The sequence below is a fragment of the Crotalus tigris genome, unplaced genomic scaffold (genome assembly GCF_016545835.1).
Source record: "Crotalus tigris isolate CLP2741 ecotype Arizona unplaced genomic scaffold, ASM1654583v1 scf7180000017753.6788120, whole genome shotgun sequence".
In the NCBI taxonomy this organism is placed as follows: domain Eukaryota; kingdom Metazoa; phylum Chordata; class Lepidosauria; order Squamata; family Viperidae; genus Crotalus; species Crotalus tigris.
Genome location: NW_024096615.1, coordinates 756,704 through 774,736, shown reverse-complemented (window position 1 = coordinate 774,736; position 18,033 = coordinate 756,704). Strand labels below are relative to the sequence as shown.

Sequence of the window (18,033 nt, the reverse complement as noted above, 5' to 3'; positions counted from 1 at the left end):
CATCTCAATTGTGTATTCATTATATCTTTGGTTTTTGGCCCTGTGGGTTTTTTTGGTTGGTTTTTGTATTTATTTTTACTGTAGATGTTTTTACAACACCCAGAATTGCAAGTTGTAGAGGGATGGCCTTATAAATCTTTTAAATACTGGTAGTCCTCATTTAGCGACTACCATTGGGGCCAGCAACTCAGTGGTTAAATAAATCAGTCACTATGTGAAATTACAACTATGTTTATGATCTTATTCCAGCCAGGTCACTAAACCAGGATTACATGTAAATCTATAGACATTATATATGGCAAAATACTACCTTGCAAACATCCAAAATTCTAATCAAGCAGCCATATTTTTTTTCAGGCACATATGTTTAGGATTATAATTTTTGAACAGAAAATATACATTTACTACAATGTCTGAAGTCTAATATATAATGAGGAAAAAAATTATTTGATCCCATTCTGGTTTTGTACGTTTGTCCACTGACAAAGAAATGATCTGTCAATAAGTTTAATGGTAGGTTTATTTTAACAGTGAGAGACAGAATAACAACAAAAAAATCCAGAAAAATGCATTTCAAAAAAGTTATCAATTGATTTGCATTTTAATGAGTGAAATAAGAATTTGACCCCCTGACAAAACATGACTTAGTACTTGGTGGCAAAACCCTTGTTTGCAATCACAGAGGTCAGATGTTTCTTGTAGTTGGCCACCAAGTTTGCACACATCTCAGGAGGGATTTTGTCCCACTCCTCTTTGCAGATCCTCTCCAAGTCATTAAGGTTTCGAGGCTGACTTTTGGCAGCTCCCTCCACAGATTTTCTATGGGATTAAGGTCTGGAGACTGGCTAGGTCACTCCAGGACCATAATGTGCTTCTTCTTGAGCCACTTCTTTGTTGCCTTGGCCGTGTGTTTTGGATCATTGTCACGACCCATTTTCAATGCCCTGGCTGAGGGAAGGAAGGTCTCATCCAAGATTTGATGGTACATGGTCCCATCCATCGTCCCTTTAATGGGGTGTTGTCCTGTCCCCTCAGCAGAAAAACGCCCCAAAGCATAATGTTTCCATCTCTATGTTTGATGGTGGGGATGGTATTCTTGAGGTCACAGGCAGCATTCCTCCTCCTCATCAGTTGAGCTGATGCTAAAGAGCTCAATTTGGTCTCATCTGACCACTGTCATGGTTCTGATAAATGAAATCTATCAAAAGAACTTCAAGGCAAGAATTCTTCCTTAAAGAACATTTTATTAGGATACACAGTATCAGCACTACATAGCTGAATCCAAAACTAAATTCCCTTCCCCCAGATACAAAGTAACAAGTTGCAATTCCCACCCCTTGGAAGAGTCATAAATCACATTCTCCAATTAGCCTGAAGCGAAGTTCCCATAAGTTGTATTATTATTGTGGCTAGCCGAGCTCAAGCATTCACCCCATCTCCCTTCTACATCTGATTCCTAAACAGCAGAAAAAGCAAGCAGAAAGCAGAGTAAAATTGGTTGCAATTTTCCTTAGTTGTCAGAGTTGGAACATCCAGTGTCACAGTGTTGACAACCACAACACTTTCACTCAGCTCTCCTCTGAATTATTCAGATGTTCATTGGCAAACTTCAGACAGGCCTGTACATGTGCTTTCTTCAGCAGGGAGAACTTGCGGGCACTGCAGGATTTCAGTCCTTCATGGCGTAATATATTACCAATTGTTTTCTTGATGGCTATGGTCCCAGCTGCCTTGAGATCTTTGACAAGATCCTCCCATGTAGTTCTGGGCTGATTCCTCACTGTTCTTATGATCATTGAAACACCACGAAGTGAGATCTTGCATGGAGCCCCAGACCGAGGGAGATTGACAGTTATTTTGTGTTTCTCCCATTTACGAATAATCACACCAACTGTTGTCATCTTCTCACCAAGCTGCTTGGCAATAGTCTTGTAGCCCATTCGAGCCTTGTGTAGGTCTACAACAGTGATGGCGAAACTTTTAGAGACCAAGTGCCCAAACTGCAACCCAAAACCCACTTATTTATCACCAGGTGCCAAGTGGGCGTGGCCCACTGGGTGAGTGTGGCTGTGGTGGTCATGGCAGACTGGGTGGGTGTGGCTAAAGTGGGCGTGATCACCTCAATGTTGCTCGTGGGGAGGGACGCCTGTGGGGGCCGGGCAGGTTTGGGGGAGATCCAGGGGATCTCTGGCAAGTGGGGCGGTGGGCAAGAGGTTCGTCCTGCAGGGTGAGGCAAGGCGAGGCGAGGCAGGGCGGGGGTGCCATGGTCACAGGGCAAGGTGAGGCAGGGGCTGGGGCGGCTGCTACCTGACACCATCAGCCCCTGCACACAGAGGCCAGTGAGCGCATGGGTGCTGGGATGCATCCAGCCACGTGGGACCTCGGCGAGTTAGCGGGTGGCTGGTTGAAGAAGACAGTTGCCATCTCTGGGGAATGGCGTGCATGCCCCCAGAGAGGGCTCTGAGTGCCGCCTCTGGCATGCCTGCCATAGGTTCACCAACACTGGTCTACAATCTTGTCCCTGACATCCTTGGACAGCTCTTTGGTCTTGGCCATGATGGAGAGTTTGGAATCTGATTGATTGCTTCTGTGGACAGGTGTCTTTTATACCCTTTAAGAGAGTGCTCCTAATCTCAGCTCGTTACCTGTATAAAAGATACCTTGCTGATCGATAGGGGATCAAATACTTATTTCATTCATTAAAATGTAAATCAATTTATAACTTTTTTGAAATGCATTTTTCTGGATTTTGTTGTTGTTATTCTGTCTCTCACTGTTAAAATTAATCTACTATTAAAATTATAGACTGATCATTTCTTTGTCAGTGGACAAACATATAAAATCAGCAGAGGATGAAATAATTTTTCCCTCACTATAATGTGCATGTTTTCTTACAATATGTTCAATGCCCATTCTAATTACTCATTACTCTTATTCAATAACTGAATAAGAAGGTGATCAGGATAAATATGACATTTTATTAAAGCTACTGACTCTGCTGAAACGGTTGTAAAAAATCAAAAAGATAAACTAATCCAATTATTTATTTTACTTTTAAAGTGTTATGAAAGCTGTGCAGCATCCATATTTGCTAAATTATGATTTCAAAATTTCATGCATTATTTTTTTTAATTAACGCAAATACATGCTGTTTCAAATCCATTGTCTTTCTTATACCTTAGCATCAAAACAGTAGGATCTGTATGAAACAATAAGCAAAAAGGTTGAAAACAAAGTTTAAAAATTAATTCCATTTGAATTCTAAAAGATATACAAGAAAAGAAAATTTCACTTTTTTTCTCAGAAGACACACTGAATCTATATACAACAGATTTTCAAGTACATTTTTAAATGCATCACACTATCAATCATATTGATTTTGCTAGCTTACCTCCTGTTCGTCCGAGGCCAACATGTACCGAAGGTCGAAGGCTTCCTTCATTTTTCAACAAATGAGGCAAGTGGTAATATATATTTGGCACTTGAAGAGATCTTCTGCTTGTCAGTTCATTTAATAACTTTAATGTTTCATCTAAAAGCAAACCCAAGAAGTACATTTGCATAAGGCCATGGGTATATTCACTTCTAGCACCTCTTTGAAACAGTTGCATGTTTTCCTAGGCTCAGGTAATACTAACAAGTCCCAGGAAAATATGCATTTAAGTTAGGGAGGTTGCAATAAGATCTTTGTATACTCTTCAAACCCCTTTAATTTTTTTTTTATTCAAGTGAATATCTTTCTGGGATATCAGGCCAGGAAAAGGGACATCTTCTTAAAGGAACGGCTGACAGGTGGCAGCAAGCATACCACATTCTTTTCAGAGCATGATCTAAAGAGCTGCATATCTACATAACACTAAAACTCTCCTGTTTGTTTGTAACATCTAATTAGCCAAAACAGTGCATCGTAGGGCAACAATTTTTAATCAAAGTATTTCAAATCCTCTAACTTAAAGAATGCATAGAAAAATTGTTGGAATATTCATGAGCAGGAAGAGTCATGTGGTAACTCAGTCAGCCAATGTGAAGAAAGTGCTACTGAGTCTGTGCAAAAAGGGTATTGAGTTAGGAGCTGGATTTTTCCAGTCTCAGGTTTGTCTCTGTATCTCTCTGTAAGAAGTCTTCATTAAGCTATGTTGCTGTAAAGAAGAATGTACGGTATTGTAAATATTTTGATATAAATATAAAGAAGTTATTTTGAATCAGCTAAATGCAGTCAACTGTGAGAGCTTCTGATTTATTTTTTCACCAAAAGGGAAATTAAAATTCTCTAACAGGTTATGGGCCCAGAGCTTACTAAGGACTGCATTGTAATTTAAAGCTGGAAGAAATTGCCTGTGTTTAGAAAGTATAAGAACAAGGCAGAATTAGCAGAATGACTGCAATGGAATTTAAGGAAAGCTCTGTGCCTCGTTTGGGCCAGAAGAATTACATTGTGTGGGCTGCTAAAATGGAATGTTTGCTCAAGGCTAAAGAGCTGTGGTATATTGTAGAAAATCCACCACAAGTGTCTGCAGCTGCTGATCAGAAAAGTCATGATCGAGCAATGGCTTATCTCATCTTGAATTTAGATGATGAACAATTTTGAAATGTTGCAAATTTAAAGACTGCAAAGGAGATTTGGTTGAAGTTGAGAGCTGTGCACGTGAATGTTTCTGCATGCAATATAGTGCAATTGTCAAGAAAACTTTACAGGGCCTGTTTGCAACCAGGTGAATCTGTGGAACAGTATTTAAATAAAATACAAAGTTTATTTTTGGACTTAGAACAACGTGGGATTAAATTCCCTGAGTCCCAGAAGGTTTTATTGGTGTTGAACAGTTTAGATAAAAGTTGGGACACTGTTTCTGCAATATTTGAGTGTAAAGAAGAGCAAGACTTAAATTTTGAGGCTTTAAAGGCATGTTTGCTTAATGAAGAAGAAAAGCAACATTTTAGGAACAGCCATGAGGAGGTGAAATTCCTGAGGAGGGGGTCCAGGCTGCAAGTCTCCGGAGAAGAAACAAGCAGATGGGACCAAGTTGCATCAAAAGAGAGATTTTGGAAACAGAGGGCTCAGCAAGAAAAGAATTGCTACATTTGTGGAGCAAAGATACATCTGAAAAGGAACTGTTTTCAGAGGAACAATTTGCAGCGAAGGACATTTGTGCAAGTAAAAAAGACTGATTTGCAAAAGGAACATTTTGGTGTTGCAAAAGTTTGCTATAGCAACAACAGAGACAAATGGCTAATAGATAGTGGGGCAAGTCAAACAATTGTTAATGACTCTGAATTATTTTGCAGGTTTGTTCCAGGAGCACAAGAAGCTGTGGCTTTGGCAAATGGCCAGAAAGCAAAAGTCATCGGAAGAAGCGATGTAAAAATTCCATATTTGGAATCAAAGTTTACCAATGTGCTTTGTGTACCTGAAATGGAACATAATTTGTTAAGTGTGTCTAATTTAGACAAACAAGATTTTGAGACCATTTTTGCAAATGGGAAGTGTCTCATCAAAAGGAATGGGAATATTTGTGCAGAAGGCATAAAGGAAGATAATCTATATGTATTGCAGGGACAAAAGGTTCAATGTTCCCATACATTTAAGAATGTTGCAGAGCATGATTTGTGTGTTCATCTTCTACATAGAAGACTTGGCCATGCAAGCTTTAAAGTTTTGCAGCAAATGCAAGAGTTTGCAAAAGGGCTAAATTTGAAGGGATGCAAAACATATTTGGACTGTGCAGTATGCAAAGCATCGAAGTCAAAGGCATTCCCAGTTAGTAAATATAGCATAAGACAAACAAAAAGAGCTCTAGAGCTGGTCCATGCAGATCTGGTGGGACCTATGCAAGCCAGTTTGGGAGGAGCAAAATATGCACTGGTAATTGTTGATGGTTATAGCAGGTATTTGTTTTGCTACTTGCTTAGAGGAAAGAGAACGGTGTAGCTGAAAGAAGGAATGGTGTTTTGCAAACAATGAAAGATTCATTATTAGAGGATTCTGGTATGAGCAGGTCACATTGGGGAGAAGCCATATTGACTGCAAATTATATAGTTAACAGGCTGTGGAGTTCCTCCATTAATAATACTCCATATGCCATTCTATATGGGAGAAAGCCATCACATTTGAGAATTTTTGGAAGTACATATTCCAAAAGCAATCAGAAGAAAGGGACAGCAAAAGGCAAGAAAGCTCAGGTTTGTGGGCTATGAGCCAGGGTCAAAAGGATATCACTTTAGCGATGGAAGTAAAAGAATCGTAATTTCAAGGCCTGCTAATTTTGCAGAACAAAATTGGGACAGAATTAATGCAAATTCTGGGTATGTCTCACTTAATGATGTTGATCTATTTAACGACAATAATTCATCTAATGATGGAAAAATGATTATTAAAGATGTCAATGTTCAGGGAGAAGAGGCTGAACAAGACATGAAGCCAGATAGACTTGAGACACAGGAGCAGTTAATACCATGTAGGTCAGAGCAATGTAATAAAGGAATTCCGCCTGACAGGTATTCTGCCAGCAAGGTAAAGGTTTGCAATGTGTGATATGAGCCAAGAAGTTATAAAGAGGTATTGGCATTACCAAAAGCTGAACAAGAAAGATGGAAGGAGCCATGGATAAAGAGATGAAATCCATGGGAGACCATGAAGTATTTAAATCAGTGACTTTGCCACAGGGAACCAGAGCTGTGGGTTATAAGTGGGTATATAAGAAAAAGGTATTGCCAAATAATGATGTACAGTAAAAGGCCAGGTTAGTGGCACAAGATTTTTCACAATTAAAGAATGTGCACTACTTTGAAGTATTTGCGCCAACTGTGAAAAGTGAGAGTATAAGATTAGCACTGGCGTTGGCAGCGGCGTATAAGCATAAAATCTGGCACTTTGATATCACAACTGCATTCCTCAATGCTGAGTTAGAGGAAGAAATTTATATGATCCAAGCACCAGGATATGAAATTGCAAAACCTAATATGGTGTATAAATTAAACTATTTATGGGCTGAAGCAGTCAGCCAGAAACTGAAATATCTGTTTAGATACTGCTTTAAAGGGTCTTGGATTTAAGAGTTGCAAAGCTGATAATTGTATATATACTGGACAGTTACAAGGAGGAAATTGTGTACTGTTATCATTTGTGGATGATCTTTGCTTCATCGCAAAGGATGTATCACAAGTCAAGGAATTTGCTGATAAATTAAGAAAGAAATTTGAATTAAAGAATTTGGGAGAAATTATCTCGGTGTAGAGATACAGAAAAATAAAAAAGGTGGTTATATTCTCAGTCAAAGGAGAAAATTTGAGCAGTTATTGGAAAAATATAATATGAAAGATGGCAATACTGCTCCCACACCCATGAGTACGGATTTTTATAATAGTTTAAGTGCGGACAAAGGTGAAACCTGTGATCAAGAGATATATCACTCAGCAATAGGGAGTTTGTTATATCTATCACAGTGGTCCAGACCAGACATAGATTGCGCAATAAGCATTTTGAGTCGTTTTACTGTTGCATATACAAAGTTACATTGGATGGGTGTAAAAAGGGTTCTCAGATATTTAAAGGGAATTATAAATTTGGGTCTTCAAATACAAATTACTGAGGAATTGAAATTAAAGTGTTATGTTGATAGTGACTATGCAAATGACATAAACACAAGGAAATCAAATTCTGGGATTATAATATTGATTGGATGGAAGTCCAGAAAACAAACAACTGTTGCTATTTCAACAGCGGAAGCAGAGTTTATTGCTTTATCTGAATTGTGTTCTGAAGTAACATGGTATGTACAGTTGTTGCAAGATTTAAATATTAATGTAAAAGAATCTGTAAAGGTATTTAAAGACAATGCTGCCTCTATAAAAATGGCAACTGGTGACAGGGTGAAGAACAGAAGTAAACATGTAGACATTAAGTATTGTAATGTCAGGGAAGCTGTAAAAGGAAAATTGATTAGTTTACATCATTGTTCTTCTGAGGATAATTTGGCAGACATGATGACCAAACCATTGGGTAGTGTTCACTATGAAGAATGTGTTAAGTCAATAGGTCTGATGTCTCTTCCTGTCATGAAGGGAGGAGTATTGGAATATTCATGAGCAGGAAGAGTCATGTAGTAACTCAGTCAGCCAATGTGAAGAAAGTGCTACTGAGTCTGTGCAAAAAGGGTATTGAGTTAGGAGCTGGATTTTTCCAGTCTTAGGTTTGTCTCTGTATCTCTCTGTAAGAAGTCTTCATTAAGCTATGTTGCTGTAAAGAAGAATGTATGGTATTGTAAATATTTTGATATAAATATAAAGAAGTTATTTTGAATCAGCTAAATGCAGTCAACTGTGAGAGCTTCTGATTTATTTTTTCACTAACAGAGAAATTAAAATTCTCTAACAAAATTCATTTCTTTTGGACCCTTACTCCCATGTAATTAAAATTTCAAAAATCTTCACACACCAATTTTATTTGCCAAATTATGCTACTAGAGTGCCGTTATGGTCAGCCACTGTCAACAGGATTTTGTTTTCCCTGCCAGCTTCCCACGAGCAAAGTCAGTAGAGAAGCTGGCAAGAAGTTGGGTTACTCTCACTTACACTGCTTTTTTGTCCTCTCCCTCTCCCCCCCAGTGATCATTCTGTTTATCTCCTTAGGTAAGTAAAATATAGCACATAGATTGTCTAGTCTCTTAATGAATTTTATATTATGGTTTAGTGCAATGGATCAAATGTAAGATATATAGAGTATCAGATAATAAAAAAACTTGTACTTAGATAGTCCAATGGTGCAAAAGAAATGGAAACAACCTCTCATACATCATATTAGTCAATCAGTTTAAGAAAGGAAGCAACATTTCCATTTAGGGTGGCCAGATATTTGGGGTTCTGTCAAAGTAGCCAGATTTTTGAAAGTTTGCCCTTGATCCTCCTCCATCCTTTGGGGGAGTCTATTGTCTTTCTTCTCTGCTTCTATCCCCTCCTGGAGCTGGACTACAAAACCAAATCAACCAAACAAGCCAACCACTGGACAGTTGCAAGGGTTTGACATTTTTATATCACTTTTCTATCACAGAGTGGTCTCTGGTTTTCTGGAGGTCATACCTCCCAAGATCTTCTGGGTGGAAAGGCAAAAACAAATGGCTAAGACCTGAGTTAAGCCTATGAGCAATACTACCTTCTTTCAATGTATCCAATGCAACCTAAGAGGTTTACTAGCAGAATAACTGCTGTTGCTCTGATCATCAAGTAAATAAGTCACAGATCGCCCTTGTTTATATATAGATGGAGGAGGAAGCAGACAGCATAATAAAAGGCAGGTGTGTGTGTGTGTGTGTGTATGTGTGTGTGTGTGTGTGTGAATGAGTGTGAATGTGAATGAATGGGAGAAGAGTCTGAATAGGATTAGTGAATATATGCCTAACATTAATCTTTACAAAATCTCACAGCAGAACAAACAACTCTCAAAAGAGGCTATCCATGTCCATGCAAAGTAAAAATAAATCTCAAATTATACTGCAACTTCTTGAGAATTCCTGGTACAGAGAGAAAAGTGAAAGACAATAGTAATAAAGAGAAGTAATAACTGAAAGTAGTATTTTATGTTCAATTGCATATGAAAGCGAGAAATAATAATGTAAGAGGAGTTTTGTATTCTATGACTTATGGAAAGCAGGAGAAACCTAGTGAGAATAGCAAGCCCAATAATCTTCAAACTCATCATTCTGTACCTGAAACACTGCTCAATGCATCCTTACTTCCATTTGTTTCTGCTACTGCCCGTCTGAACTGCTCCAAGATGGTATTTAATTCAGAAGAACGTTGCAGGGTTCTGTGCTCAGCTATACGAAGGCGTTCCTTCAAAGCGTGAAACTCTCTTTGATAAGCAATCAGCTTTTCTAGAAATAAAAGTTAGGGTTACTTTTATTTCAAAAATAAAATAACACAAATCAAAATCCAACTTTGACTGTTTTTGCACAATTGATTACCACTCACTGTTACAGAATGAACTTTCAGAATGCTTATTCTTCAGAGGCTTTTTTTAATTGAAGGAAGTGTTACAAGGTTCTAAAATTGAATATAAAATTTTAAAACAATTTTGATGCTTGAGTCTAAATCTTATCAATAAAAGACATACATATATCTGTATCAAAGTGATCTACTGCTAACTAAAACTCTAGAAATTCTGAGCATATCTTCTTTCCTCCAAGCATAATTATAAAAATAAATCCACCTATGGAACAACATTTTGATTCAAACTGTGGACAATACAGTTAGTCCTTGTTTAATAACCAATCTCTTAAGCAGTCACTTTACAGTGGACCTCAAACACAATCTGTCCTTCAATTTATGATTGTTGCCCCCCCACAACCCACAGTCATGTGATTGCATTTTGGGCATGAAAATAATCATAAAATTGAGTCAGATCATATGGTAACCTACTTAATGACCACAATGACTTATGACCAAAATTTTGGGCTCAATTGTGATTGCTAAGTGAGGACTATCACTTATTTAATAGAGAATATAGATAGACCATATAGTATACCTTGGGATTTTTTTTCCCCTATGAACATTCTGTATTTTTCTTCTTTTACATATATGTATTTTTGGAGGAACATTAAAACACATAGGATCTTTGAGAAAAGCAATAGATAACAGCGAAGAGGTTGGCCTAGGCAAAAACCTTTAAATTGCTTTAGGACTTCAGGAACTATCAGAACAGTTATTGTGCTTGTGCATCTTCTGTATAGGAATTGCTTTGAAGGTAGACCTAGTTAGCTATTTTTATACATTATTTTTCTTTTTCTTTTTTTATTGAAAATTTTTAAAATTTTACAAAATAAGAAAAAACAACCCTCCCCAACCCACCCCAACCCTCCCAGTCCCTCCCTCAACTTTCCCAGAGCTGAATATAGGCTTAATTAAATTTTCTTGAATTCTTAAAAAAAAAATATATATAAACCATAGATAAGTCTAAATACATTACTTAAACTACTAATAGAATAATTAACAATAATATATATATATAAAAAAGAGATAAATATTAAAGAAAAAAAAAGAAAATACCTAAAAAAAAGAATAAAGAGAAAGAAAGAAGAAAAGAAATATAAGAAAATAAAATAATAATAAAACATATAAAGAAAAAGAAAAAATAATACAATCTATAAAATATTAAAATTTGTATATAAATTATTGATAAACTAAGTAATATTTTTTATATCCAACTTATGTTGTATAAAATCTATCCATTTTTCCCATACCACAAAAAACTTCTCTTGCGATTGAAAAAAGCCAAAATCTTTGCCATTTCCGCCAGATAGGAAACTTTAAAAAACCACTCTTGCAAAGTAGGCAAAGATTCCTTCTTCCAATATTGCCCTACTAACAACCTTGCAGCTGTAATTAAATTTAACATCAATATAACCTCCTTAGTATCACAATCGGTAACAATACCTAGCAAAAACAATTGTGGGGTAAATTTTACCCTCTTTCTAAAAATTCTTTGAATATTCCACCATATCTTAATCCAAAAGGCTTTTATATTTTTACACGACCACCAAATATGGTAATAAGTAGCATCCAAACAACCACATCTCCAACATCTGGGCTGTAAGTCGGGATACATATGAGACATTTTTTGTGGATCAAGGTGCCATCTATAAAACTATACATTATTTTTCAAAGTCTTTATGTTAATGGTATAGGTTTGATCATATCTGATCTTACTGTGTACCATTTAGTCCCCAAATGCACAAATATTGTTACAAGGTAATCAGTTAACTGCTTCACTTCCTCTTTTACAGTTTCGGGTGGTTCTTGCTCTTCTGATGGCCTCAACCACTAACTTCCAAATTAACTGCTCACTTGCATATTCTAATTATACATGCAAAATATTATACTGTCTAAACACAGTAGGTTTTCATTGAGAAACCATTCCAGTCTGCTTTCACAGTCTGTCAGCTGCATGCCAGGCAGACAGCAGACGTTTGCAATCAACATGAAAACTGAGCATGCATCAAAAGACAGGCTTCCTCCAGCTCCTCCCCTTCCTTTAGAGAGAGAAAGATTTTGGTCCTTTTAAAAGAAATTAGCTGAGGTTACCTTCCAGTACTGAGTCTATTTAAAAATGAAAAATTACAACTGCTTTCTTAAACCTCTGGTTTAAGATTATAATGTGCAAAAATCTGGAAAATCCAGGGAAGCAGACCAGAAACATTGGTGACAGTGGAGCTTTATTGTGAAAAATTGCTTTTTATTTTGAAATGTATATATCATTTGTTGAAAGAAAAGTCTTCATCCTGGTTCATCCAAGCCGGGGATAAATAAACAACATGGCAACTGCTTTAGAAAGAAGGTTGCAGTTTATTGGAGAGCCAGACAGAAAGATGGTTCTGGCAGGAAAGAGGAGAGAAAAAGGACTGAGCACATGTGGGTAGTAGGTTTTTATACTCCTCTTGAGTCTTTTGTTTGAAGTAGTTTCCTGTTCCTGTTTCAGGCTTTGTATTTCCTGTGTAACGTATTCTGACCTGAGTCTGGGTGTGCCTTTCTGGTATTCTTGTTGTTGGTGGGTTAATCCTATTATATATTCTGCTTCCCTGGTGCTGGGGCTAATGATTCTTAGAGTTTGGGTGGGATTTGTAGGTTTTAGGTGTCTTTGTCTTCTCCTAGCTTCTAGCTCCAACTTTCTTGATTGTTTACATCTGCATTTGTACAGAGCTGGCTTCTGCTTGGGACAGAGACTTGGGGACAGGGTTGGTTTCTGCTTTTAAAATCCTTTTGAGGAAATATATTTTTCTTCCCTTTTAATATTTCCTTCTCTGGGGGGCTGACTTCCTACACATTTAAATGTTATTGTCTCTGGAATCCATTGACTCAGTCAATGTGTCTTTTTATGCAACTTGAACCCTTTTTGCACCAGACTGTCTCTTAATAGGAGCATGCCATCTTACCTTGTGGTTCACTCAGAGTGTTATCTTTGACGATATATATTTTACTGGAGTTTCTTTTAGGATGCGGTTTGAGCAGCTCTGTAATTTTATGTTTTCTACCACTAATAGTTTTTCTTGTAACTACTTCCAGTTAAAAAGGAATTTTTATATTCTTTTATTTCTTCTCTTTAAAATGTCATGTTTGATTCTATTTCTGTGGGACCCTCAATGTATTTCTTTCTGATGCCTTTCATTTTTGGGTTCTGCCATTCTATTGAGGGGGAAAGGTTTGTGCTTAGAAGGGAGGAACAACCTATGGGTCTTCTACAATGTATTTCCTTTGCTTTGTTCTATCTTCTTTGAAATATCTTACTTGGAGTGTGAAAGGAATGTGCCTCTGGCCATCTGCCTTATCTCCAGCCGGATGGGAAGAAACCTGACAGCCTTGAGAACAGCATCTTATTGGTTCTTTCCCACAACAACTTAACACCTATGGATTAGTTAAATTCAAACTGCCAGCTGGACATTTGGGGTGGGGTTTGAAAGGATCCTTTTCATGTAATGTTTCGCGTAGGAAATCCTCAGATCCTGCCTTACTCTCCTGCTATCAATACCTTCCAATAAAAGTTCTTGTTGAGACAATGTGAGTTTCAAGAGTTCTGCTTTTAGGGGAGACTTAATTGAGGCAGGTCCTTATAATTTCTCTCTTTTGAGATTCATCTATTGCTCCACAGAGATATCCCTAACCTTGGGCTTCAAAACTGTAAGTCTAAATAAAATATTTTCTCTCCCCCCTCCCAAGTGAGTAAGACAGACAGGGTGTAGAGGCCTTATTTGTCTCACAGAACATAGTAAGTATGGCAACAGGTACTGTAAGGCATGCTCCTGGAATGCATACTGTAAGGCATGCTCCTGGAAGACAGGTAGTAGCAGCAGAACCATTACACCAAGATAGAATATGGCATGTATAAACTCTGAGGATTCAGAGATCTTCTGAGAGAGAAGATACTTTAAACCACCAACACTTCACCCCACAGGCTTGGACATGTTGCTGTATTTCACTAATGCAAAAAATCTCATTTTAGGTACTTCAATTCTAAAATTAATCAAAACTGAAGCCCAGCAAGGACTGTGAACTTGAATGAAGTAGAGAATACAGTTTTTTTAATTAAAGGAGAAAAGAGCAGGAAGCATAGACTGAACATGTAATAGTTACATTGTTTTGTATCCATTTTGTGACTTCTAAAAAAAGTTAAATGTATTTTAACTGGCTTGACATTTCATATAAAATTGTTTAATTCTTCCTGCGCTTTCATTTAGTTTCATTTCACAATACTTTCTACAATATACACTTAAACACATACACTGAGTAGCCAAGCATTCTTTGGTTTTATATTCCCAAGAAATGTCAACATAATCCAAGGTTTTCTCATAAGGACCAGCTTATACTAAAGAAGGCCTGTTGCACCAAACTGAGAGCTTGATTTGCTGCTTAGTCATGCCTGACAATGGAAACTGTACCAAGATTTACTGAGGCTTAAGGTCCATTCTGGCGTATATACAGAACTGACAGAGAAATGTATTCACATTAGCAATATTTCTGTTCCAATGGAACATTTCAGATATACAGTAAAGTTATTTCAAAGATATTCGGGGCAACTAGTTGCCTCATAGGGCACTTCAGCCATCTCACTGCTACTTGTACTAATGTGGAATGCTATCCTCACACCAACATAGAGATATTTATACTTACGGTTTATACTATCATCCAGCCATCACTGGGGGGATATAAAAGCTTTCAACACTGGTGATGTTTCACTATAGTTACGGCTGCACGACTTATCCACTTATGTGGATAAGTCACTCTTTCCATGTGGCCCTGGCAATGATATTACAGACTATTCTATGATTTTGTACTTTTTCATGGAAATAACTACATTAACTTTTATTTTGATTAATTGATTGATTAATTTTATTATCCTTAAAACATTACAAAAGCTATCAGTCACTAAGACCCCTCTCCATAGAGGGAACTCTATGTTAGGGGAAATCTACATGGCTTAGATACTTCCTGGATGCAAAATTACATTAATTACTGTTGTTAAACTTGTAAGACCATTTTCTTTCTGTATTAAAACCTTATATCAGACCTTGCCTCCATTTTGCCAGTCTCTCTTCAACCCATAATTCAGAATTGGGCAACCTACAACTCTGAGAACCCTCTTTGTGCAGTTGCAATAACACTCCAACCATCTGATTCTCCAAATATAGTGTCACAATTGCCAAAGAATTATAATACTTTTTCAAAACATTCTGGGGCAAACCCCACAAAAATCACAGAGCATAAATCCTAAAAGATATGACAAAAAATTCCACTCTCCTATCATGACCACCTCACCAAACATGGCCTCTAAACATTAAATAAATCCCAAGCCTCCCAAAAATATATCCACCTTTCACTTAGAGAGACAGTTACCCAGTTCAGCCAGGGTGTATTTTGGGGGAGTTTGGAGTTTTAGATGGTGAAAAGGCTACTTTAAACATCAATAACACTTCCCCCCCTCATTTATTCGTGGGTGTGTGCACACATATGTATCTCTTTGAGTCAAACTTCTGACAAGTCCTGGCAGTTAACTGTTTTGAAAGTGATTTGCCATTGCCTTCTTCCTAAGTCACCCAGCTGGTTTTGTGCTTCTGTTGGTTTCTAACCCTTTGTCCTCAACTCCTGCACCAAAGTGACTAACATCTAAATCAGTGTTTCTCAACTTCGGACACTTTAAGATGGGTGGACTTCAACTTTATTTTTGTTCTATTATTATAGTTTCTATTAATTATTCAGGTATTTTACTGATTCTTACTCATTCTGTATTAACTACCTGGTGCAGCAAGATTAGGAGGTGGGATATAAATACATACACAAGCCAAAGACAATGTAAATAGAGCTTTTAAGGAAACAAGTACCAATCAAGGTTCATATTATTTTTCAAGCCTAAACTGAGAAGAAGGTTGCTCAAGCAGTGAAGATTAAAAAGTCACCCAAAGCCTCTTAATCTTTTAGGATGTTAAAAAAAGACTCCCGTTTCTTCTTTCTCTCAAGGAAACACAAGATAGGTTTTTTTTTTAAAAAAAAAAGCCCTGCCTATTTAACCAGTAGTTTATCACTATGGTTGCTCAATGAATTAATCTATCAACTAAGCTACTTTCCCACTTCAAGAAAAGATATAAAGAGCATATCTCATATTACAACTGAAACACACTGCTCATGGACTACAGACAGTTAAAATGCGTGTAAAATTATGGGTGAGTTCTAATGTGAGGTCAGCACTTAGTGCCAATTTACATCTAAAACAATACCCACAATTTCTCCAAATTAAATTATAATTTCAAAAAAAAAAATCCAAACATTGCAAAATTCCACAGGCAAGCCCTTTAAATAAAACTTCAATAATTTTATAATTCTGGCTGAGGTAGATGTTCTGATGAGGCTGAAAAAATTGACTTTCCCTTCTCCCATATGTTAACTTTTGTGATAAACCTTCCCTCTATTAAACAGGAAACTGTTGCTCACATATCTTTGTTCTCTAATTCAATACAATGGCAATAATCAATAGAAGGTAAAAGATTTATTTCTAAAACCAAGCATCTATAATTTTTACATACATACCACATATACATATAATCATGTACTTTGTGGAGAAAAATTATGTCAAGAGTTGACACAACTTGATGGCAAATAATCAATATATATGCACTATTCGATCTCAGCAGAAGAAGCACTTTATTTATTGATTTGATTTCTATAACCAGTGATCTCAACAAGTAACTTTAGAAATTTTACAGGGAAAAAAAACAGTAGATAAAGAAAAATTATTAACTTATCAAGAGTTGTTAGAAGAGGAACCTGGAGAATATTAGATGAAATCAAAAGAGCAATTGAGTGCAGAGGGATTTAGTTCTGTATGCACAATTAAGAGAAAGTTTTAAAGTAGATATTTAGAATTGAGCAGCACAAGACAGAATTTGAACAAATGATGAACATGTAATTGTTAAAAATGTATAAAATATTTATTGAAATTGGAAAAAGAAAAAAACAAATGAGAGACAATATGACAAAATGGGCTAAGTATATTGGACACAATATACTGATGGAACAAAGGGAAAATATGTGGTTAAAAGAATTGAAATTTACATGTTGCTATATAGTAGTCCTCAGTTATAATTGTAATGGAGACTGCCCATCATAGTCATAACTCATGACTATCGTATAAATAGGTCACTCACATGATCAACCTGATTTTACAACTTTTTTGTAGTGGTCATTAAGCAAAGCAGTTACTGCAGTTGTAAAACAAACACTTTGGACTAGTTTTGACAAAAAATGGAAGTAAATGATAGACTTTGGCAAACCTGACAGAGAATGTGGTCATGTGACCATGGGCAGTGAATATGGTGGCTGAGTGCCAATGTGGTCATGTGATTGTGGGGGGAGGAGTCCTCCTATTGTAGAACTTTAAATCTGTAAATACTCCCAGGGAGGTCCATCATAACTTCAAGGATTACTTATATTCTGTAGCAGATGTTTTGTAAAATGATATACCATTGGTATATGACTCAAGAAAAACTATTCGAAAAGTGTAAAGGTACTTCAAATTTATGTTAGAAATGTGGACAACATCATTTTATCATGCCTGATGCACTTGTAAAGAAGCCAGAAATTTAATTATAATTATATATAACTACTGCTGTGAGACTATTATATGCGCAAAAATGGAAAGACTCTGAAATACTCACAACAGAGAAATGGTTGGTGATGATACCAGAATTACCAGAAATGGCAAAATTAGATTATTTGATTAGTGAAAGATCAACAACTACATTTTTCAATGACTGGAAATTCCTCAACCTTTTGCTACCAAAACAGGGAGGGAGGGAGAGGGAGGGAGAGGAAAATGAACTTCTGATTTATGGGTCCAAAGATCAGAAATGGAATCTTTACGGAAAGAAGAAAATTATGATATACTTTTAGAGAGAAAGAGTACAAAATATAAATCTATTTATAATCACTGTAAAAAAGATCAGAAATCACTTTTTTTATAATCTTTCTTTTTCTGTTTTCTATTTTCCGTTTTCACCA

The 18,033-nt window shown here is 36.6% G+C and overlaps 1 protein-coding gene across 9 annotated transcripts in view; it reads right to left on the bottom strand.

Moving 5' to 3' along the window:
* The window catches only part of MGAT4A (alpha-1,3-mannosyl-glycoprotein 4-beta-N-acetylglucosaminyltransferase A), a 94,122-nt gene that overhangs the window by 41,536 nt on the left and 34,553 nt on the right, over positions 1-18,033 (bottom strand). For 8 of the 9 annotated variants that reach the window (XR_005556384.1, XR_005556385.1, XR_005556386.1 and 5 more), the window contains exons 3-4: positions 9,699-9,866; positions 3,392-3,532 (exon numbers count right to left, since the gene is read on the bottom strand). Coding sequence is in view for 6 of the 9 variants with exons in the window: in XM_039340612.1 (XP_039196546.1) it covers positions 3,392-3,532; positions 9,699-9,866 (309 nt within the window). In the remaining 3 variants the exon portion in view is untranslated. The remainder of the gene's footprint in view (positions 1-3,391; positions 3,533-9,698; positions 9,867-18,033) is intronic. The other variant, XM_039340615.1, reaches the window with a different exon arrangement.